Source organism: Netta rufina, assembly GCF_964035555.1.
Source record: "Netta rufina genome assembly, chromosome: 12".
Taxonomy (NCBI): domain Eukaryota; kingdom Metazoa; phylum Chordata; class Aves; order Anseriformes; family Anatidae; genus Netta; species Netta rufina.
The window spans coordinates 20,456,636-20,477,462 of record NC_140135.1 but is presented as its reverse complement, the minus strand read 5'-3'; the positions used below and the strand labels follow the sequence as shown (position 1 = coordinate 20,477,462).

General features: G+C 66.5%; 2 protein-coding genes across 2 annotated transcripts; one reads left to right on the top strand and one right to left on the bottom strand.

Annotated features, from left to right (window-relative positions):
- Positions 1-36: 36 nt before the first annotated feature.
- On the bottom strand, positions 37-12,118 carry LOC311213944 (phosphatidylinositol 3,4,5-trisphosphate 5-phosphatase 2-like; the record flags this gene model as incomplete). Its single annotated transcript, XM_084294281.1, has 28 exons — positions 37-84; positions 707-769; positions 4,127-4,253; positions 4,391-4,581; positions 4,706-5,286; positions 5,383-5,538; positions 5,646-5,733; positions 5,929-6,017; positions 6,119-6,235; positions 6,320-6,409; positions 6,506-6,587; positions 6,670-6,758; positions 6,980-7,079; positions 7,158-7,296; positions 7,430-7,526; positions 7,607-7,724; positions 7,813-8,009; positions 8,271-8,373; positions 8,630-8,736; positions 8,806-8,920; positions 9,000-9,104; positions 9,270-9,356; positions 9,608-9,691; positions 9,836-9,980; positions 10,155-10,290; positions 10,374-10,512; positions 11,172-11,235; positions 11,982-12,118. The coding sequence occupies 28 exons, from the start codon at positions 12,116-12,118 to the stop codon at positions 37-39; spliced, it is 3,594 nt and encodes a 1,197-aa protein (XP_084150407.1).
- Positions 12,119-15,502: 3,384 nt separating this feature from the next.
- Positions 15,503-20,787, top strand: ARR3 (arrestin 3; the record flags this gene model as incomplete). Its single annotated transcript, XM_084293847.1, has 15 exons — positions 15,503-15,519; positions 15,632-15,662; positions 15,962-16,022; positions 16,286-16,330; positions 16,545-16,744; positions 16,830-16,889; positions 17,084-17,151; positions 17,439-17,574; positions 17,696-17,780; positions 17,897-17,969; positions 18,467-18,604; positions 18,827-18,910; positions 19,097-19,120; positions 19,238-19,294; positions 20,688-20,787. The coding sequence occupies 15 exons, from the start codon at positions 15,503-15,505 to the stop codon at positions 20,785-20,787; spliced, it is 1,179 nt and encodes a 392-aa protein (XP_084149973.1).
- Between the last annotated feature and the right edge of the window lie 40 nt (positions 20,788-20,827).

Genomic DNA, 20,827 nt, shown 5'->3' with positions numbered 1-20,827 from the left:
TCGCTGCCAGCCCGGCCTCTTGGAAGCCGGCTCAGCCTAATTGGCACCATCCTGACAATGCTGCCGGTCCCAGGGGGGGGGGCCCTGCCAAGAAGAAAGGCGGGAGGAGAAGAAAGGCTTGTCTGGGGGGTTTGGGGGGCGGGGGGGGGGGGGTGGCGTGGCCCGGAGAAATCCTCGGGGGGCTGTTGGAGGAGCCTTTGGGAGAGGGTCCCTGCGCGGCGCGGGGCCTCCAGCTGCCGGCTGCTCTCCCTAGGAGGGCGATGAGCTCAGCGGGGCGGAGAGGAGCTGTGCCCGCGCCAAGCCCCGGCCCCAGCAGCCCCAGACAGCGCGAGTTCCCCAAGGAGCCATCGGGGACGTTTCCCCCTCGCACGTTGCTGGGATCAAAGCGCGGGATCCTCAGCGCCCCGCAAAGCGCTCCCCGGGGACGAGGGGCGAGGGCGAGCCATGAAACGCTGCCATTGCCCTCTCCAGGCATCCGAAGCTCAGCTCCTGCTGCTCCAGCAGCCAGAGGGAGCTTCTCTGGCCGCCTCTCCACCGTTTGGGCAGGGGGTGGCCGCAGCACAACCCCCCCAGCACCGGGGAGGGGCCCCCTTCGTGCCACCTCTGCTGGTGTGCACCGGGCTGGCGCAGGGCTCAGCTCTGCGATGGGGATGCCGGTTTGCCCCCACTTTTCCCCCCCATCTCCCTCTCCCCCCGTCCCCTTTACCCCGTCCTTCGCCACCACCGAGCCGTGCGGCTGCTGGCAGGGAGCGTGCTTGGCAGGAATCTCCTGCAGGGCGCATCCGTGGCTCAGGTGAGCCGCCAGCTGTCCTGCCCCGGCCCCGGCCCCGCGGGGACAGCCCCGAGTTGACAGAGATGATCATAAAGCAATCCAAGGCAGCTGGGCGGGCACCCCCCTGCACGCACCCCCCTGCTCTTTTTGTTTGAGTTCTGGGCTGAGCGAGGCTTTGGGGCCAAAGCAGGCGCCCTGGCACGGCCTCCCCGCCGCGGGCAGCCTGGCGGTGGGGCGAGTTCAGAGGGCACAGGCAGGTCCGGATCAAACATTAACAGCGGGAGCTCGCTCAGCTCCCCTCAAACCGGAGGGGAAGCAGGGACCGGGAGCCCTGCCCGGCCGGGACCCCCTCCGGAGGGGTTGCTGCCGGTCCCAAACCCACTGCGGCTCGTCCCCGAGCCGTGATGCTGACGGGGACAGGAGGGACCACGAGATTTCTTTCCTCTTCCCACCTCTGAGGGCGCGTGAGCCGAAGCAGTGCGCCACAAAGCCCTGCCAGAGCAGCCCTGCCGCGGGTCTCGGTGACCAAAGCCGCTTTCCATGAAGCAGGTCAATAAATGAGTAAGACAAGAAGAATCCAATTAAAAAAAAAAAATAAATAAAATAATCTGATGCTAGAAACACGCAAGGAAAAGGTGTGAGCAGCAGCGTGGGGCTGGATGGCCCTGCGGAGAGGGCAACTTCTGGAGGTGAACACGAAGGGCCCGTGGACAGCCTGCCCGCGGCACCCCGAGTGAGCTGCTCCCGGGCAAGCGTCCCCTGGGAAAGCCTCTGACAAATCCCGATGCGAAAGAAGAGGACATTTGACAGCCGTGCTCTCAGCAGGCAAGGCTTCCTGCTTCCTCATCTTAGTCACGATCAAAGTCAGCGGTTTAAACTGCTCTGATTTACACCCCCCGCCCGGGGCCACGTCACTGCCCGCCCGCTCCAGCCCGTCGGTGACGTCCCCGGCGAGGCTCTCCCTGCCCGGCACCGTCCCCGTGCGCTCCTCCAGGAGGGTTTGGGGCTGAGCAGGGGCTCTGAGCCCGGTGCTGGCTCCCCGTTGGGGCCAGCAGGGAGCTGGAGGCTCGGCACAGAGGGCCGTGGAGCTGGGAGCATGATGCTGAGCCCTGCCCTGCCCGCTTTGTGGATGCACGAGGCATGAAACCTGCCTCCCCCTTGCTCCGTGAGCTGCTGGGGGGGACAGCGGGATGGCACACGGGGGGACAGCGGAGGCAGAAAGGGTTGGGGACACCAGCAGGGCCACAAGCTGCCCGTCGGACACGGGGCAGGGGGACGGAGCCAAGGGGCTCGGGGTGGTGTGAAGCTGGGGCCTGGGACACACGGGGCTTTTCTTCCCTCTTAAGCCGTTGGAAATTGCAAAACAAGGGGGAATTATGCAAAACGCACTGCAGAAGGACCCTTGTCCCTAATCGCCACGTGGTTCGCCCAGCCAAAGCCCTGGCAGCAGGGGAGCGTGACCTGGTTTCTGTCCGCTCCTTTTCCGCTCCCGGGAGCTGCCCAAACAGGAGCTGTGCCCTCCCCGGGGTCCCCAGCAGCTCCGGGGCTGTGCAGCGCCCTGGGGGCAGCCCACCACGTCCCCCACCCCCAGGCCTGTCCCCTGCCCCGAGGTGGCTCTCAGAGGGACAGCGGGGGACAGGTTCCTTGCTGCAGGAGCCGGCAGCACCGGGCAAAGCTTTGGCAGCCCAAGGGGCAGCTTTGCCCTCGCAGGAGGCAGCACTTGGGGGGGATGAAGAGGAAGATGAAGAAGAGGAGGTGGCTGCACCGGGAGAGGCGAAGGCCCTTGGTGATGGAGGAACACCGCGGTGCGTTCCAGAGGATGCACCGAGGGATTTAGGGGCGGCAGGAGGCATGGGGAGGACAGGCTCATCCCCCCAACCCTCCACCCCAGGATGCCCCCTCCACCCCTGGAGGGGCCAAAGCAGTGCCCACAGAGCCCCCAAAAGTTTGCAGGGCCGTGGTGGGGCCGTCCAGCTGCCCCCCACCCACCCCAGTGCCCCCAGCTCACCTGCAGTGCGGGGCTGGGGTGGCTCTCAGCCGCGGGGCACCCCCGGGGAGCGCCCGTGCGCCGTGGGGCCGGGGGTCCTGCCGCTGTGCCACCCCATGCCGTGCCGTGCCGTGCCGTGCCGTGCCCTCCCGTGCACACCCCGCTCCTGCTCTCCCACCGCTGGGAGCAAAGTGCCCGGGAGAGGCAGGGCTGGAGGCGGGCGGAGGCGGGGGCAGGAGCCCGCAGCGCACCCAACACCCGTGCCAAGCGCCCCTGCCAGCCCCACCGCTGCCCATCCGCTGCCCCTGTAGGTTTCGGGCTGGTTGAGGCCCCCGTGGCAGCCCCAGAGATATGGGATATGTGTGCCTCCCCTGTGGGGACACAGCCTGTCACCCATGGGGGAAAGGACCCTTCGTTATGGGGACCCTCCCCTCCGGTGGCCGTGGTCTGTCACCCATGGGGACCTCAGCCCCTCACCCACGGGGACCACGGCCCTTCTCCCACGGGGACCTTGCCCTTCAGAGCACAGTCCCTCACCCCTGGGGACCATAGTCCCCATCCTTTGGGGACTGCAGCAGCCCCCAGCCCCACAGGCTGCCCCATCCAGCCCCGGCCGTGGGGGTCCCAGCAGCGCCCTTGCCCCCTGGGGTGCTGACCCTGCCCGGCACCCCAGACCTGCAGGGCTCTCCTGGGGACAAAGGTGGCCACTGCCACCTTGAGGCCAGCCTGGGCATAGTGTCCCCAAAACTCGGGCTATCTCTGGGCATGGTGTCCCCAAAACTGGGCCCTTCCCAGCACCCCAGCAGCGGGAGGGCAGCACCCAGCCGGGTGCGGGTGCTCCCCGTGCTTTGTGGGGTCAGCGCGTGCCCCCGGCTGCGCACACCAACACGCACCCCAACGTCCTCCGAACCCTGAGACTTTATTGCAGGTGGGAGCTCGTACAGAAACCACAACGCAGCCCCGGGAGCAGCCGCTGGAGGAGAAATCCTCAGGGATCCCCAGTCAGGCTGGGCGGCAGGACGAGGGAGCGGCCGATGCGGCCAAGGCACGAGGGTGCCCAAGGCCTCTGGGTCCAAAGCATCCAGCGGTCCCCACCTCCTGAGCGGCCTCCGTGAGCCCCATGTCCCCTGTCCCCTCGCTGGGGGGCTCAGCAGGGTCCTTCCAGTGCTTTGGGGAGGTTTTGGGAGGCCGGAGATGCGCGGTGACAGCCGGAGAGCATCCATCCCCATGGCCACGGGCCCTTCCCGAGGCCGTCCCGAGGCACACCAGGCAGGTCGGGCACACAGCCAGGAGGTCCAGTCCTGGGTGCTGGCCATGCCCGGGCGAGGTGGGTGACAGAACCCCTGTGGGATTCCCAAATCCCACACCTCTGGGTCTATGCTCTCGGCTCGAGGCGGGCTCCCCAGGGGGCTCCCAAGCACCTCGCCACGGGGGGCGTTGCGCTGGGCAGGGCTGAGCCCCCCGGCTTCCAGCAGGTCCCGCTCGGTGCCGTCCCTACACACGTGGCCAGAGGGATCCCCTGCCGGGAAGCCACTGAGCAGGAGCGGGGACCCCCCAGGCCTCCACGAGGACCTGGGGACACGGCGGGTGCACCCCCGGCCCCCTGCGCCCTGCCCTGCCCTGAGGCTCACCTCTCGTCCCCCCCAGGGCGCGGGGCCCTGCCAGGGACCCTGGGGGCAGCGGTGCCGGGCTGCTCCGAGCCCCCTGCTGCCAGCTCCGGTGTCGGGGGGTACCTGAAGAACTCAGGGTCGTCCCAGCCGTGCACACACAGCCCCTCCTGGCCCTGCTGCACGCCGAGGTGGCTTGACCTGTCGCAGGGCCACTGGGGGGAAAAAAAGAACAGGGAAAGGCTTCAGCAGCACCACGGCAGGACCAAAAGTGCCCACCTGCACCCGTGGGTGGCCCGCTAGCCAAAAGTTTCCCCCCTCCCCTCCCCGTGGAGGTACCTCTCCAGGGTGGCCGTGCTGGCGAGCATCCGTGGTGCGCCCCGGCAGCCCCGGGGAGCGCCGGGGGGGCGGCTCCAGGGCGCTGTGGGTCTGGCGCAGCTGCACCTTGTGGCTGTGCCCCGCACGCTCGGGGGCCAGCCGCTCCAGCTGGCTCAGGCACGAGGCCATGTGCAGCGCCGTCAGCGAGCAGTCGCCCATCGCTGGCGCGTCCCTCTCCAGGACGGCCGATTTGGGGCGTTTCTGCCTGCCCGCGCCCGGGGGGCTGAGCAGGAACCCACGGGGAGAGGGCACCCGGGCCCTGAAGGGGCTGCGGGGCCGTTGCCCCCACGTCGGGCTCTCCGCCGGTGCCCCACAGGCCGTGGGGAGCCCCTCGAAGATGAAGTAGGCTGGGTTGGTGTAGCTGCTGGCCTCCGGGAGGCTGTGGGGCCGGCTCCTGCGAGGCGCGGCGGGGCAGGGCTCGGCACGGCCTGGGGATGGGGTGCGTGGCAGGGCAGAGCCGGGGGGGAACCTGAGAGGTGGTTTGGGGCACGGCGGGGTGTCCGCTGCCGGAGTTTCGTCCTCCTCCTCAAAGCTGATCCACTCTGCAGGGGCACAGAAATGTCACCTGTCCCCCCGGGAGGGGTGCCGGAGGGACGGGCACCGCGTGGCAGGAGCAGGGTGGCACGGGGCCGCCTTACCGTAGAGCCTCTCGCGGGTGCTGTGCCTCTCCTTGGGGACCCGCACCTTCATCCAGCCCCGCATGGAGCCCGTCTCCTCGCCCCGGTGGAAGAGGAAGGTCTCGAACTGCTGGGCCGTGCTGCCGATCATCGACCTCATGGCGATGCAGCACTCGCCTGCGCGCACAGGCCCACGGTAACGGGGTGGCTCCGGGGGGCCAGCGAGCCCCCCCCCCCTCAAGGCACAGCAGCTCCCTGCCCGCGCCCCCACCCCATGCACGCACCGTAGGACTCGCAGCTCTCCACGCCCTTGATGCTGAGCAGCAGGTGCTGGTCCCCCAGGTACTCCAGGTCCGACAGGATGGGGTTCAGCTGCACAGGGAGAGAGTGGGGCTGGGGGGGTGCCGCGGGGCAGGGCGCACGGCTGGGCTCTGTCCTCGGGGACGGTGACAGCCCCCCTGTGCCCCTCGGGGTTCACCCCGTGCAGGGTGCGGGCACGGCGGGGTGAGAGGGACGGGGTGAAGGGGCAGGAGGATGAGTGAGGACACCGCAGGGTGCGGGGCGTACCACGGGCAGCTGCTTGGCCGACCAGCCCATCCTGAGGAAGCCGGGCACGTCGCAGCTCTGGGAGTTGTTCTCCCCGCTCCGCTGAGCCTCTGCGGGGACAGAGCCAGGGAAAGGGGGGCACAGCTCCAGCCCCGTGCCGGCAGCAGAGCGCGCCCACCCCAGGGACCCCCCGCCCGCGGGGCCGCCTCACCCTCCAGGCAGTAGGAGTGGAACTCGATGTAGCACTTGCTGCGGCTGGCGGTTTTCACGATCACCTCGATGCTCTCCCACTCGATGCAGGCCAGGGGCTCGGGGCTGCTGCCGGGGGCTGCGGGAGGCGCAGGGGGGCTCAGCGGGTGTGGGATGGGTCCCCGGGACCCCGTGGGGACAGACCCCGTCCCCTCGTCCTTACCGCTCTTGGGCACGAACTGCGACGTGACGCCCACCTCGAAGGTGGCGAAGACGGGCGAGTGGTCGCTGGTGACGATGTCGTCGGTGCAGCCTGGAGAGGGACGGGGACACTTGGGGACTGTCCCCGAGCCCCGGGCAGCTCAGGCAGCACCAGGCTCAGCCCCAGCCCCGTCCCCGTCCCGCTCACCGTAGGAGTTGCAGACCAGGTGGGTCTCGGGGTGAGACTTCCAGAGGATGCGGTCGCACCACGAGGGGACGTTGATCCTCACCTAGGAGGAGAAGAGCAGCCCGTTTGGGTCCCCCTCCCCGGGTCGGGCTGCTTTCCCCCGGGGTGGTGCTTTGGGAACTCACCCCCGTGGTCTTGAACTTCTGCCACATGTAGCTGTCCCGGGAGCCCCGCTCGTACCGGTAGGTGGGGGGGAAGGAGATGTCACCCTCTCCTGGGGATGGAGACACAGAGGGGACGTGGGGACGGCACCTCTGGCTGTCCCCAAAGCTGCGTGCTCCCGTCGGGGACGCTGCCCCGGGGGGTCCGTGGTGCACACCGACATCCCCCAGGTTTTTGGCATCTCGCACAGAGCTGTGCAGGCACCGCCACGCGCCGGAGGGGACACCAGGAGAGCGTGTCCCTGGGTGCCACCAGCGTGCCCCCTGCACTCACGGAACTGCAGGAACACCTTGTTCTTCTCCCGCTCCAGGGTGAGCTGGTCGACGGCCAGCAGGACGCCAAACTCCTTCTTGGTGACGTGGCTCAGGATGTCCTGGGCGGGCGGGCGGAGGGCGAAGCGGTGAGCGGCGGCCCCCGGGGGCACCCAGGGGGGGTCCCGGGGGGCACCCACCTGCACGTCCATGTCCAGGCGGTAGTTGAGGTCCCCGAACCAGAAGAGGTGGGTGAAGCGCAGCGTGAGGTCGAAGGCGCTGAGCCGCTTGTCGCCCAGCGCCAGGGAGCGCAGGATGTCGCTGTAGTTCTGGTTCCTCCTGTGCCGCACCGGGGGGGGACGGCAGCCGCACATCAACCCCCCAAAAAAACACCCCCGGGGCACCCCTCCCCTGCCAGCTGGGGACAAGGACAGCAGGGCACCCCACAGTGCCACCCCGAGCCCCCCGTCACCTGTGGGTCTTCTCACTGCCGGAGGCCAGGTGGCAGTTGACGAAGCCGAAGGAGGTCCCGTTGAACAGGAAGGAGACACCCACGGCCCCCTTGTTCCCTGCGGGGACACCGAGCTCAGGGGGGGGGCCGGGAGCCCCATGGGGCAGCCCCCCCGGCTCCGCGGGGTCCCCTCCGTACCCAGCGTGTTGGCGATCCCCGTTTTGACGCTGGAGGTGTGGACGTGGCTGATGCGCCGCTCGTGCTCGGGCTTCACCAGCACCACCATCTTGATGCTCCACAGGCACTGCAGGGCGACCTGCGGGGCACACGGGGGGGGTGTGAGCTGCCCGCCCCACAGCGGGATTAGGGCTGGGGGGGGGGGGGTCCCAGGGGGTGCCCGTTACCACGCGGTAGTCGATGGCCATCAGCGTCTTGAGGGAGGCGCGCAGGAACTCGACCCACTCGCGGTCGCCCAGGGAGTTCTCCTGGGTGCCGATGACGTAGATGTCGTGGGGGATGCAGGCGGTGGTCTCGTCCTGCGTGCGCCCCAAGCCCCGCGAGGTCAGCCAGGAGGCGAGGGAGCGCGGCGGCGGGGCGCTGCCTGGGGGATATGGGCAGCGGGTGACTTTCCTCGAGCCCCTCGCCGCCCCCGGGCCCTGCCCCATGCGTCTCCGGGACCCCCCGGGGTCAGCACCCATCACGCCAGCGCCGTGGTCCATCCATGAACATCTCAGACCTGTGCTGGGGTGTGAAGCCCTCCAGGCATCCACGCATCCATCAGCAACAGCACAAACCCCAAAATTGCCAGGCTGGGGGCTTCTCCATCCCCCTGTCCCCACCAAGGACCAGCTCGGCCCCTTACCCATGTTCCACGTCCCGACGTAGACCGAGATGAGGTCGGGCTCGTCCAGGTTGGAGTGCTGGATCTTCATCAGCTGCAGCAGCTGGCAGAAGGCTTCTCGCTTCTGTGGGCAACACGGGGGGCTCAGGGCACATGGGGGGGCTCAGGGCCCTGGGGCTGGGGCCAGGTGTAGGGGAACAAAGCACCCTAAAAGGTGGCTGGGTCAGGGGGACGGCACCCCCAGGTGCCAGAAATGGCTCACGGGAGTGGCCTGGACTTTGAGAGTGCCTGCTCACTGCGTGGCTAAATAACGGGTCTGTGTTCCCAAAACGGCCTCTCCGAGGAAAAAAAAGGGGGAAAAAGGGGCTGGTGGTGCTCACCCGCGCGCTGGGGAAGACGAAATCCTTGCTCAGGCTGCGCTGCGCGTCACGGCCGTACACCAGCCTCACCTTGCTCTGCACGCTCTGGTATTTGATCAGCTGCAGGACTGAACGCCGGCCATCAGGAGGGAATCCCCCAGCGCGGGGAGCGCATCCCCCGGCCCCCGACCCCGTACTTTTATCCTGCGGGATGATCTCCTCCGGCGACCCGCTGCCCTTCTTGGCGACGGTCACCGTGCCCAGCTCCACGTCCACCCTCAGGGCTGCCCGCTGCGACTTGCCCACCTTCACCTGCGGCACCAGGAGGGGTTCCTGAGGTCGGCCCCCACCCAGGAGCGATGCTGGCTCCGGGACCACCCCGTGCCCTCACCTCGAAGCTCTGCACGGCCAGGGGCTTGGTGGCCGGCGGCGGGGCCGCCAGGCTGGGCAGCGCCAGGTTGTGCCGTGACACCGTGTCCTGCAGGGACCTCAGCACCTGGCAGCGAGAAGAGAGGGAGCTGGGGATGGGATGGGGGCGGCTGAGGGGCCTCCAGTTTCGGGGAATGGTGGGACTGGGAGCCCACGGCAGAGGATTGTAGCCGCGGGAAGAGGCCGTGGGGTCTGGCTGTGCCCAACTCCCCACCCTGCAGGGAGCAGGCACCTTCTTCTCCAGCGATGAGAGGAGGTGGTTGACGGCAGAGATCTTGTTGAGGAGCAGCTCCAGGTCGGGATCGCTGGCCAGAAAGCCCTGGGGAGAAGGACGGGCGCTCGCTGGGCTCCGTGCTCCCCCCCCACTGGCTCCAGGTGCACAACGAGGCGGGCAGGGACCAGCTCCCCCCGTCCTGAACCAGGAGTGGGGACACATCCCTGCCTGTCCCAGCAGGGAGCCACCCCGTGTCCCCCACCAGGCACACGCAGCACCCTTGGGCGCACATGGGCACTAAAACCACCCCAAAAACCTTCCCCGTGCCTGGGCGGGATGAGCCCCCGCGGCCTCACCTGCTCCCTGGCCGGGCTTCGAGGGGACGCAGGGGGGTCGAACACCCTGGCCAGGGCCTCCAGCCCCGCCAATGTGAAGTCGATCTCACTGCAGAGAGGTGGGGGAGCGTGAGAGATGGAGTGGGAACGGTGCCACGCCGGGCACAGGCTGCCCAGGGGGTGGGGATGGGATGGGGACGGGGATGAGGCGGGTGTCCCCGCAGTGCCCGTGTCCTGTCCCCGTGCCACTCGCCTGTGCAGCGCCCTGCAGGCGGTGACGAGGGCGGTGCTGAGGTGGCGCAGCTGCAGGTGGCCGTTGCGCAGCGCCTCCAGGTCCAGCTGCAGGTGCTGGGTCAGGTACTCGGCCATGAAGCCCATGAAGTCGCTGGCCGGGCTGCGGGGCAGGCAGTGGCTGGGAGCAGCGGTGCCCGGGTTTTGGGGCAGAGCCATCCCCGGGCACCTCGCTCGGGTTTTACGAAATTCCTACTTTTTTGGGAACCACCAGCACCCCCTGCTCCTCTCCCCGTGGCCGTGCCCACCCCTCGGGAGGGAAGGGTCCGGACGTTACCTGCTGTGCACCTGCTCCTGCAGCCTCAGCTGCAGCTGCTGCGAGATGTGGGGCCGGGCAGGGGGAGCGCCGAGCCCCGTGCTCCCCCCGTGCCCCCCGGCGCTGCCCGCAGGGTTCCCTCTGCCGTCCTCCCCGTCTGCGGGCACAGCACCCCCGGGCTCAGCACGGGCACCCCTGGCAGCCCCCAGCCCCCATCCCGCAGCCCCCGGCCCCGCTCACCCGAGTCCTCGTCGGCCGCGTCCCGGTGCCGGTGCACGGGGTAGAGCAGGGGGGTCACCAGCCCGTTGTTGGGCTGCTGGTAGGCGCCGATCAGGTCGGGGAGCGTGCGGAAGCACTTGGCCTGGATGCCCTGGATGGTCTGGGGGAGGCAGAGGGGATGCTGGCACGGGATGTGCCCCCCATCCATGGGATCTGAGGGATGGGGGCACCCCCAGGCAGGTTGCCTGTCCCCCAAAACGTGCCCGTGCCGAGCGGTGGGTGCCAGCTGGATGCCAACCTTGCAGGGCAGCAGGACAAGGAGGGGGAGGAGATGAGGACATCCCCTTGGGAAGCAGAGCGGGGCTTTTTTAGGGCCCCAGGAAGGGTGGTGGCAAAGTCGGGAACCAGGAGAAACCACGCGGGGACACCAGAGGGGAACAACGGGGCCAGGCCAGCAGCGAGCGGAGCTGCAGGGGCTGCTGTGGCCGGGACGGTGAGAGCGACAGGAAAGGGGAAAATATTTTGCAAAGCTGCCCCAGGTGCAGCAGCAGCAGCAGCAGCAGCAGCAGCAGGCTGCGAGGCTGCCGGGGCAGCACCGTTCCCAGCCGGGCTGCAGAAGGGCTCGGTGCAGAGCTCGCACATCCTGTGCTGCCGCTGCAGCCAGCTCGTGCAAAGAGCAAACCGCACCGCTCGCCGGGCGCCCTGCTGCAGAAGCAGCTGGAGGTGGCAGCAACCCCCCCACCCCCACCCCCCCCCCCAGCCCTCCACACCCTCCCCACCTGCTTCCTGAGGGTGCCCGGCGAGCCCCCCGCCACCCACCTGGACCGAGAGCAGCCCCTCGTCGTCGGGGAGGATGCGGTAGGTGTGGACGTGCCGCTGGAACCTGGGGGAGAGCCCAGCGTCTGCACCGTGCCCCCTCGGCAGGATTTGGAGCTGAGCTCCTGCTTCTGGACATGAAATCAGCGTGCCCTGCACCCCCGCGCTCCCCAGCACCACGTGCTTGCAATTTGGACCTCGCACCCGGCCAGGAAAAACCACGGGGAGCTGGGGGGCAGCCATCCAAACCCACAGAGGCACTGCCCCGTGCCACAGCAGCCCAGCTCTCCTGGCCCCACCAACGTGTCCCCGGGCTGCAGGAGGGTCCTGGAGGACCAGCAGCGGTGTTTTGGGGCTCGGGGTGGCAAAATCCTGGCATGGGAGAAGTTAAGAGCAGGGGCTGGACGGAGAGGGGATGTCTGTGTGCGCCCAGGGAGGGCTGTCCCCCAGCGCGGGCACCCGAAGGTGGGCAGCCCCAAAGGGCTCGGGGTGCTGCCCCCCATCCCCTGGAGGGGCTGGGTTTGGGCTGGGAGCTCCTGGTGTGGGTTTCTGCCAGGATTTTCCCTGGATCCAAGCTGGGCATCACCCCGATATCCCGGTGCCAGAGAGCTGAGCGAAGCAGAACCAGCACCCGCGCCCCGCGCGCATCCCTCCGGCTGCCGGATAACTCCCACCCCCACCCCAAAACCCTGCCCTGAGGGCCCCACAGCACCCCCAGCCCCACCAAACCCCACGGGGCCGGGGCCGGCTCCTTCCCCAGCCAGCCCCCAGAAGGATGCGGAGAGCAGAGCTCGGGGGGGGGGGGGCACTCACAGGAGGCAAAGGGCGTACGCCCCCGCCACGGACTCGCTGTCCCGCACCAGGAAGCAGCCGTCCCTGCCCGCCTTGGCCAGCAGGTCCTCGGCCACCACCCGGCTGATGTCCCGGTGGTACCAGCTGGCCGCTGCCATCCCCCGGGGCGCCAGGGGGCTGCCGCTGCTCCCCGCTGCTCCCAGCCCCACATCAGCCCCGCAGCCGGGCGGCGAGGGGGCAGCAGGAGCAGGGAGGCTGCGGGGGGATGCCGGGGGTCCGGGGGGTCCTCATGCCGGGGGCTCCAACCTGCAGGGCGCAGCGGGGGAAGAGAGGCGAGCATCAGGGACCCCCCGGCAGGGTCACCCCGTGCCGCCACCCCAACCCCGGGGCCACCACCCCGTAGGCCGTGCAGGCGCCCCGAACATCACCGGCGGCACTCACCCCTCCCTCGCGGCTCCTGCGGCTCCCGGAGGGCGCTGGGGGCAGCGAGCGGAGATTTTTGGGGTGCAGCCCCGAGCCCCCTCCCGCTGTGCCCGCCGTGCTCCTGCCCCACGGGGCAGCGGCAGGGCGCGGGGCACGCAGCACCCTCCCCGGTGGCCCCGGTGCCCCCGTCTCAGCACCACGGCGCCCGCCCGCGCTCTTCCTCCTTCTCTGCGCTCTGCTCTCCCCGCCGGCCTCCTCGCTCCTCCTCCCTCTCCAGCCCCGCTGCCAAGGGGAAGCCGGCGGCCATGCGGGGCCCAGCGCCCCGAGCACGGCGGGGAGAGGCTGGGGGGGCTCCGCCGCCGCCGCCCCGCTCCCCGTTTTCTCCGAGCCCCCTTCCCTCGGCTGTGCGCCGGGAGAGGGGCTCAGGGGGTGCCCCCCAAAATGCGGCGGCACCGCAGCCCCCGTGGGGCTGGCTCCAGCCACTTTGGGCATCAGGTGCCCGAGGGAGCCTGGGCATCCCGAAATGGGGTCGGGGGGATTGGAAATGGGGTGCGGGGGCTTGGGGGCTGCTGGGGCTCACGGAGAGGCTTCGCTCCTGCCACAGACACTGAGCGGGTCCTGCACGTGCTGGGCAGCTCTGCCCCGGGCTGCGTTGGTGATTAGCACTGCAGTGTTAATTACAGACGAGCTGCAGCCACCCTCTGCCGCAGGGACCCACCTGCATTTCTCCCCATTTTTCTCTTCGCACAGCCCAGGGCGGTTTGCAAGGCCCCCCTGCAGCAAGGAGCCCCCGGCACGGGGCCACTCCACCACCGCCGTCCGCCCAAACCTCTCCGAGGCTTCCCCTTGTGCTGGCATCCCCCGGGCCCACGGAGGAACCCGTGGCCAGCGCCACCGAGAAGTTGTGCGGCCCGGTTAATTCTGGGCTGGCGGCTGTGGGCTGCTGCTGCCCGCGTCCCTCGCCACGTCCTGAGCAGGGCAGGGTGGTGGCAGAGCCCCCGTCCCCCCCGCTGCCCCTGGCTGTTACTTAACAGCACGGCAATAATTCCCCGCGGCCCCGGAGGCGCCTGGCTTTGGGGGCAGGTGGGATTAGCGCCGTCCACGGCCCCTAATCCAGATCAGGGGAGGAAGACCCGGAGCTCTCAGGGGCTTTCAGGAATCGGCGCCGCCTGCGCCCGGCAGCCCGCCCCGCCGCAGCGTGGCACGGGGCCCCGGAGGGCAGGCTGGGACGAGGCAGGCAGCTTTTTGTGATCAGGGAACGGGAGGAAGGCATCAGCGGGGTCAGGCAGAGGGCTGGCTCCCCTCCTCGTGGTGCCCCAGCCAGCGGGGTGAGCGCGGGGATGGACGTGGCCAGCCGGGACCCCGGGCAGCGCGCTGGAGGAGGGTGCCCGGGACCTCTGCCACCGGGAAGGTCGCAGTTCACGTGTCCCCTGCCCTTGGCAGAAATAGCACCCGCTAATCTGCAAGCTAAGCAGCTCTCCTGCGTGCAATTAACAGGGATCACCAGCCCCGGCCCCGCTCAGCACGTGCCGGCAGCTAAAACCGGGCTGGGTGTGGGAGCTGAGCACTCCTGAGAGCACTCCCCGGCATCTCCTAAACCAGCAGCCCGCTGCTCTCACCCACCGGCGGTTTTTGGGGTCCCCCCCAGCAGGGTTTAGGATTTAGGGAGCCCCCAGAGCCGGAGCTGCCATCCCCGTGGGCACGTTGGCCGTGGGGCGAATCGACCAGGCAGCCCCTTCCCTCCCCTCTGCCACCGAACCTGGGGCTGCCCCGGCTCCACGTGGGCTGGGAGCGGTGCTGGGGTGATGCCGGGGGGAGCGGGCACCCCTGCCCTCCCCCTGCCCTCCCCCTGCCCTCCCCCTGCCCACCTCAATCAGCATCACCCTGCCCCTAAGCCCCGCCAAGCCCCGTAAGCTGCTTTCTCGGGGCTCCGGCAGCCGCCGTATTGATGGCCCCACTCTTACTCGCGGAGCGTCTCCCCGGTTAATCAATTAATAGGATTCCAGCCCCAAAATACCTCTCCCACACACACACACACGACTCATCTCCAGCCAGGCGGGAGCTGGGGGAGGGTTGGGGCAGGTATAAGAGGCCGCAGGACGGGGAGCAGCCGGGGAGAAGGAGGAGAGGAGGAGAGCAGCACCCAGCCCAGGTGAGTGCTGCCTGCATGGCCCCGGCTGTTTTTTGGGGTGCTGTGGGGCAGGGACATCGGTGACGGACTCAGGGCTGAAAGAAGAGAGGCTTGGGGCTGGAAGGAGGGAGGCTCAGGGCCGAAAAATCCCCCCAGACGGCTTTCAGCATGGGCAGAGGCATCCGTAGCGGTGCAGGAGAGCTGAGCCAAGCCAGGAGGAGCCCCAATCCCCCCTCCGTGAGGCTCGGCACACGCAGAGGAGGCTCCGGCTCCCCTCTCCGCTGCCTTTCACCCCCCTTTCCCCAAATCCTGGCCCCCACAGCACCGCTCTGCTCCCAGGCCCTTCATGCCTCCTCGTGCTGCTGCCCCAGGGACCCCGCAGAGCTTCACAACCCCACAGCCCCCGAGGGATCACAGCCCCTGTGTTTGGGACTAATCCCTTGTTTTCCCATGGGGACAGGGATCAGCATCTCCCCCGCTCCCTCCCCACGGGTTCCTTTTTCGGGTTCCTTTTTCCCCCTCCAGCATCGCTGCTTACGTAAAGGAGCACCTCTGCCCACACGGCCCCGGGGCGTCAAATCCTTAAGCCCCGCTAATGTCCGAGCAGCCTAAAGTTTAAGAAGCCGAGCTCATCCCTTCTAATCTCCCCGCAAATCAGCGAGATATTTGCCCTTTAATTCTGGGCGCTGGGCTTGGGCAAGCAAAGGGCAGGCAGCCCCAGGGCTGGCTGGGAGCAGGGGGATGGATGCGCCGGGCTCGGGGCTCGTGGGGCAGCCAAGGGCTCTCAGCTGCTCTACCTGCAGCTTCCTCGCCCTCCTGCGAGCAACGGGACCAACGGAGAGCTTTCCTCTTGTTAAGTCGTGGCAGCGAATTCCCTGCAGAGAAGAAAATTTATAAACCCAGCGCGCCTTCGAGCCTCTCCTTCATTTTCTTCGCTTTTCCCCCTTTTTCTCCCCGCAGGTCCGAGCCGCGCGGCAGCTGACTTAAAATGGCAGATGGAGCAAAGTGAGTGTCTGTAGGGGCTGTGATGTCCCCGCTGCGGCTCCTGGGGACGCTCCTCTTGCCCCAGGCTCGCCGTGGCCATCCCAACCTCTCCGTGTGTGTGTTTTCCCCGCAGGGTGTTCAAGAAGACGAGCCCCAACGGGAAGGTGAGGACCTACAGGACCTACAGGGCCGCCCCCGGTGTGGGTGGGGGGACACGGTCTGGGTGTTCCTTCCCTTGGAAACCTCCCGATTTCTCTCTGCCTGTCCTGGTGCCACCAGTGGGCTCACTTCTCAAAGGGAGTGTTTTGAAACCCCCTACGTGACCCCTTAAATGTGGTGCCTGGTCCCACACCGTCGGTGCCTGCAGGGTCAGCGAGCTCTGCAACACAACCCGGGGCTTGGGAATTCGGGGCAGTTGGATGGCAGTCACTAACCTGTTCCCTCTCGCCACGTGCTCCCCTAGCTTTCCATCTACCTGGGGAAGAGGGACTTCGTGGACCACGTGGAGTCCGTGGACTCTGTGGGTGAGTGGGGTCCCCGCATGCTCAAAATCCCAGCACTTTCCTACAAATACCTGAAAAGAAATACCTTTAAAGATAAAAGCCCTTTGCAAACAAGCACTGCTGGGGGGGATGCTCAAGGGAGTGCCACCGTCCCCATGACAGGCAGCTCCCTCCCAGCCGATGAGCAGACGGTTTTGCCCTTAAAAAGCACAATATTATTACAAGGATCTTCTCTCCCGCTGCCGTGCCGAGCTCTCTGCCCCTTCCTTTTTGCTTATTTGCAGATGGCGTCTGCCTGATCGACCCGGAGTACCTGAAGGACAGAAAAGGTATTAAGGGGCAGGGACAAAAGCTCTGAAGTTGCCCGTGCCTTGAAGACAGATGCGATGGATCTCGTTAGCTCTGTGCTTGGGGCCAGATCTTTAACACGGTCACATTGCTGTAGATAACCGGCTTTTAATGCCAACGAGATATAAACACAGCTCCTCTTTCCTCCCTCCTTTCCCAACCCTTGCCTTCCCGGCACCCCCGCGGCGGCCCCAGTTTACGTGACGCTGACTTGCGCCTTCCGCTACGGCCGGGACGACCTCGACGTTATCGGGCTGACCTTCAGGAAGGACCTCTATGTCCTGACCACGCAGATCTTCCCTCCGGTGCCCGACCAGGTGCCCAAAACCCTCACCCCTCTGCAGGAGAAGCTGATGAAGAAGCTCGGCGAGAACGCGTACCCCTTCACCTTCGAGGTAGGGGCTGCTCCTCCCCATCGCCACGGCTCCGGGGCTCACCTTGGGGCACGTCCTTTATCTGCTCCTTCCCTCTCCTGCCCAGGTTGCCACCAACTTGCCCTGCTCGGTCACCCTCCAGCCGGGACCAGACGATGTGGGGAAGGTCAGATGCTGTCCCCAACCCGTGTCCCCAAGTCGTGGGGAGGTGGCCGGGAGGTGGGGTGAGGGTTGGAGGGAAGGGGCAGGGGGATTTGGGGCTGGGATCTCCCGGGATGCGATGGAGGAAGGAGGGGAACAAGCCCAAACCTCGGGCAGCTCAGAGCCCCCCCTGCTTTGTAACCCGACGTGTGCCCCCAGGCCTGCGGCGTGGACTTCGAGGTGAAAGGGTTCTGTGCTGAAAACCTGGAGGAGAAGATCCACAAGAGGTATTTGCGGGGGAACCCTTTACTTCCCCGTGGCCTAAAACTGAACAACCAGACCGTTTTGGGGTGGCCAGCTCAGGGCTGGGCCAAGGCTGTGCCGTGGCACACACGGACTGGGGGCTTTGCCCGTAGGATGGGCGCTGGTCCCCTGCTTGCACCCTCCCCACCCTAAAAGCAGGCTGTAGGTTGCATGGTGTGACTAGAGGAACTGGGATGCCCCCAAAGACAAGCCCCGTGTCTGTCCCCCTGTGCGTGGGGGTGTCTGGCAGCGGTGGTTTCTCGCCCCGCAGGAACTCGGTGCGCCTGGTCATCCGCAAGATCCAGTTTGCACCCATGAAAACAGGCCCCGCGCCCAAATCGGAGACCACCCGGCAGTTCATGATGTCTGACAAGCCCCTGCACCTCGAGGCCTCCCTGGACAGGGAGGTCAGCACAGGGGCCATCCCCTGCCTCGTGCCACCACGAGCACCCCCAGAAATGGGGACCGGGACGTCTCTGTCCCCAGCCCCGCTGGCTGGCCACGTCACCGGCTCTCTTCTGACTGCAGATCTACTACCACGGAGACCCCATCAACGTGACTGTCAACATCAACAACACCACCAACAAGATTGTGAAGAAAATTAAGATCTCAGGTGAGAGCGAGTGCGAGGGGCACGTCCTGGTGCCCGCTGTGCTGGTGTCGGGGATGGGGAATGCGTGCCCAGGCCCCTGCCACCACACCGACGCTGCTCCCTCTCGTCTGCCTCAGTGGATCAGATCACGGACGTGGTTCTCTACTCGCTGGATAAATACACGAAGACCGTGTGCATGGAGGAGATCAAGTGAGCAAAAAAGATCTGGCAGGCAGCGTGGCACGGGGGAGAAGAGGGAGGAAGCGAACGAGGAGTGGGTGGTGACGGTGGTTTTAAAGCGGGCAGCAAAAAAAAAAGAAATCAGTGTTAGAAAAGCAGATGCTGAGGAAGCAGAGGAGAAGGAAGGCTGTGGACACCGAGCCCCCCAGCACAAGCTCGGGGATGTCCCTGGGGGAAGGCACACAGCTGTCCCCAGGCTGCTTCCTCTCCCCATTTTGCATCTTGAGGCCAGCTGCAGTCAGGCAAGGCCCCTGGGCCCCTGAAAAAGAGGAGGGACAGAGCAAAGGTGGGGGGTAAAAAAAAAAAAAAAGAAGTGGTTGTAGAAAGGAACAAAAGGAGGAAATGAGCCCAGACAGCTGCGGCGGGGAGGATGGGGCAGGAAGGGGGCCCTGCCCTGCCCTGGCGTGGCGCTGAGCACCCAGCAGGGTGCTGCTGGCCCTGAGCTCTCCTCTCCTGCCCCTTTCCAGCGAGAACGTGGCAGCCAACTCCACCTTCTCCAAAACCTACTCCGTCACCCCCACGCTCTCGGCCAACCGCGAGAAGCGAGGCCTGGCTCTGGATGGCAAGCTCAAGCACGAGGACACCAACCTGGCCTCCACCACCATGTAAGAGCCGGGCTTGTACCGGGAGAAATCCCTGCTCAGGGAGATGAAGTGGCCTCCAGAAGTTTTGTTTTTGGCCATCCCTCCTCCCTCTTTGGCTGCCACGTTGTGCTGTCCCTCCCCACTAACCCCGGTGCACCCCACACCAGTTGGGGCATGGAGGCAGCCCCGGGAGCTGTCACAGGGCTAGAAGGGATGGTGGCATCTTCCTGCTCTCTCTCCTAGCCTGAGGCCCGGCATGGACAAGGAGGTGCTGGGGATCCTGGTGTCCTACAAAGTGAAGGTCAACCTGGTGGTGTCCCGAGGAGGGTGAGGTTCAGGGACATCCCCTGCTCCCCGTGGCTGTGGGGGCAGCTGAGTCCCCTTGGTCCCCTCCAGCCCCATTACCACTGCCCTTCATCCATGCTAAAGCATCTTCTAGCTGATCTCAAAGCAAACTCTAACATCTCCCCTCCTTTCCTTGGCTGCTTTCTGTCCCTTCTCTCTGTGGAGCAGCATCCTGGGGGATCTCACTTCCAGGTAAGCAGGGAGGTGCTTGTGGGGCCAAGCCCTCAGCACCAGCACGGTGTGGTGCTCAGGGCCCGTGCTGAGTGTGGTGCTGGGGGCATTCACTGAAAGAAGAGCTTTCCCTTCCAGCGACGTTGGCGTTGAGCTGCCCGTCATCCTGATGCACCCGAAGCCTGCGGACGGTAAGTGGCACCTGGGACGCAGCGAGAGCACCCGGGAGGAAAAGGCAGATCCCGTTCAGATGGGAGCTGGTAGCAGTGATGGCACGGGGCAGCCCCAAAGGTTAGGCGAGGTGCTCCACAGAATGAGCCAGCGGGCCTTCGCTTCAGCCACACCACAATGAACAGTCCCTGTTCTTCCCTAATCCTCCCCAAACTCCTCCGTGCTTCCCACGGGAACCCAGCCGCTGCTGGGTTTCACACAGCAGTCACCCCACTATCCTGAGCACGGGGGGAGCAGCTCTGCCCCCGCTGCCACCCGTCCGAGTGTCTGTCTAGAAAAGCACCCGAGCATTAAGGGATGTCTCCTGAGGGCCACTGCTGCGTGAACCTGCATGTTTGTCTCTTTCCACCCCTGCCTCGCCGTGCTGTGCGCTCATAAACGGACTGCAGACAAGCCAAGGTAAGCAGGGGGGACACGAACCTTGTGCAGCCATCACTGAGCAGTGTGGGACTGCGGAGGTGTGCTGGGACAAACCACCTAAATTTGTAGCCGTGTCACAGTGTGCTTGGACAAAACACCCACATTTGTGGCCGTGTCACAGTGTGCTTGGACAAAACACCCAAATCTGTGCTCTTGTCACCATGTGCTTGGATAAACACCCAAATTTGTGGCCGTGTCAGAGTGTGCTTGGATAAAACACCCAAATTTGTGGCTGTGTCGCAGTGTGCTTGGACAAAACACCCAAATTTGTGGCCGTGTCACAGTGTGCTTGGACAAAACACCCAAATCTGTGCCCTTGTCACCGTGTGCTTGGATAAACACCCAAATCTGTGCCCTTGTCACAGTGTGCTTGGATAAACACCCAAATTTGTGGCCGTGTCAGAGTGTGCTTGGATAAAACACCCACATTTGTGGCTGTGTCGCAGTGTGCTTGGACAAAACACCCAAACCTGTGGCAGTGTCACAGCGGGGTGACACCCAGCAGTGTGACACCCGCTGTGGCAGCATGGGCGTGAGGATCGGGGTCACGAGCCCGTTCTTCCAGCCCCATGCCCAGCGTTGCCTCCCAGATTTGTGGGGTGTGGTTGTGTGTGAGTGTGTTTAACACTGTGACGGGATCTGAGAGCCAGGATTTGGGGTCTGGCAGCCCGGGGCTGCCCGGCGGAGGGTGGCTTTCTGGGGGGCACCCCCTGGCTTCGCCTTCCCCGTGGAGCCACCCCGTTGCCCCGGCCCCATTTTTGACTCCTTTCTTTTCGCTCTTTCTTTCTTCCTTCGCTTCTTTCTTTTCCCCTTCGCCGCCCGGCCCCGCTGCGCGCTGACAGGAGGTAACCGAGCCCCGCTGCCCTTTCTCCTTAACCCCCATCCCCGGGGGGCCGGGGGCGGCGGGGCTGAGCGTTGCCGTGCCCGTGCCTTGCAGCGAGGAGGACATCGTCATCGAGGAGTTCGCCCGGCAGCGCCTCAAGGGCGAGCGGGACGACGACGAGGACAAGGAGGAGGCGGACAAGGAGGAGAGCTGAGCTCCCGCCGCCATCTTGAGACCCCCCCCAGCCGCCATCT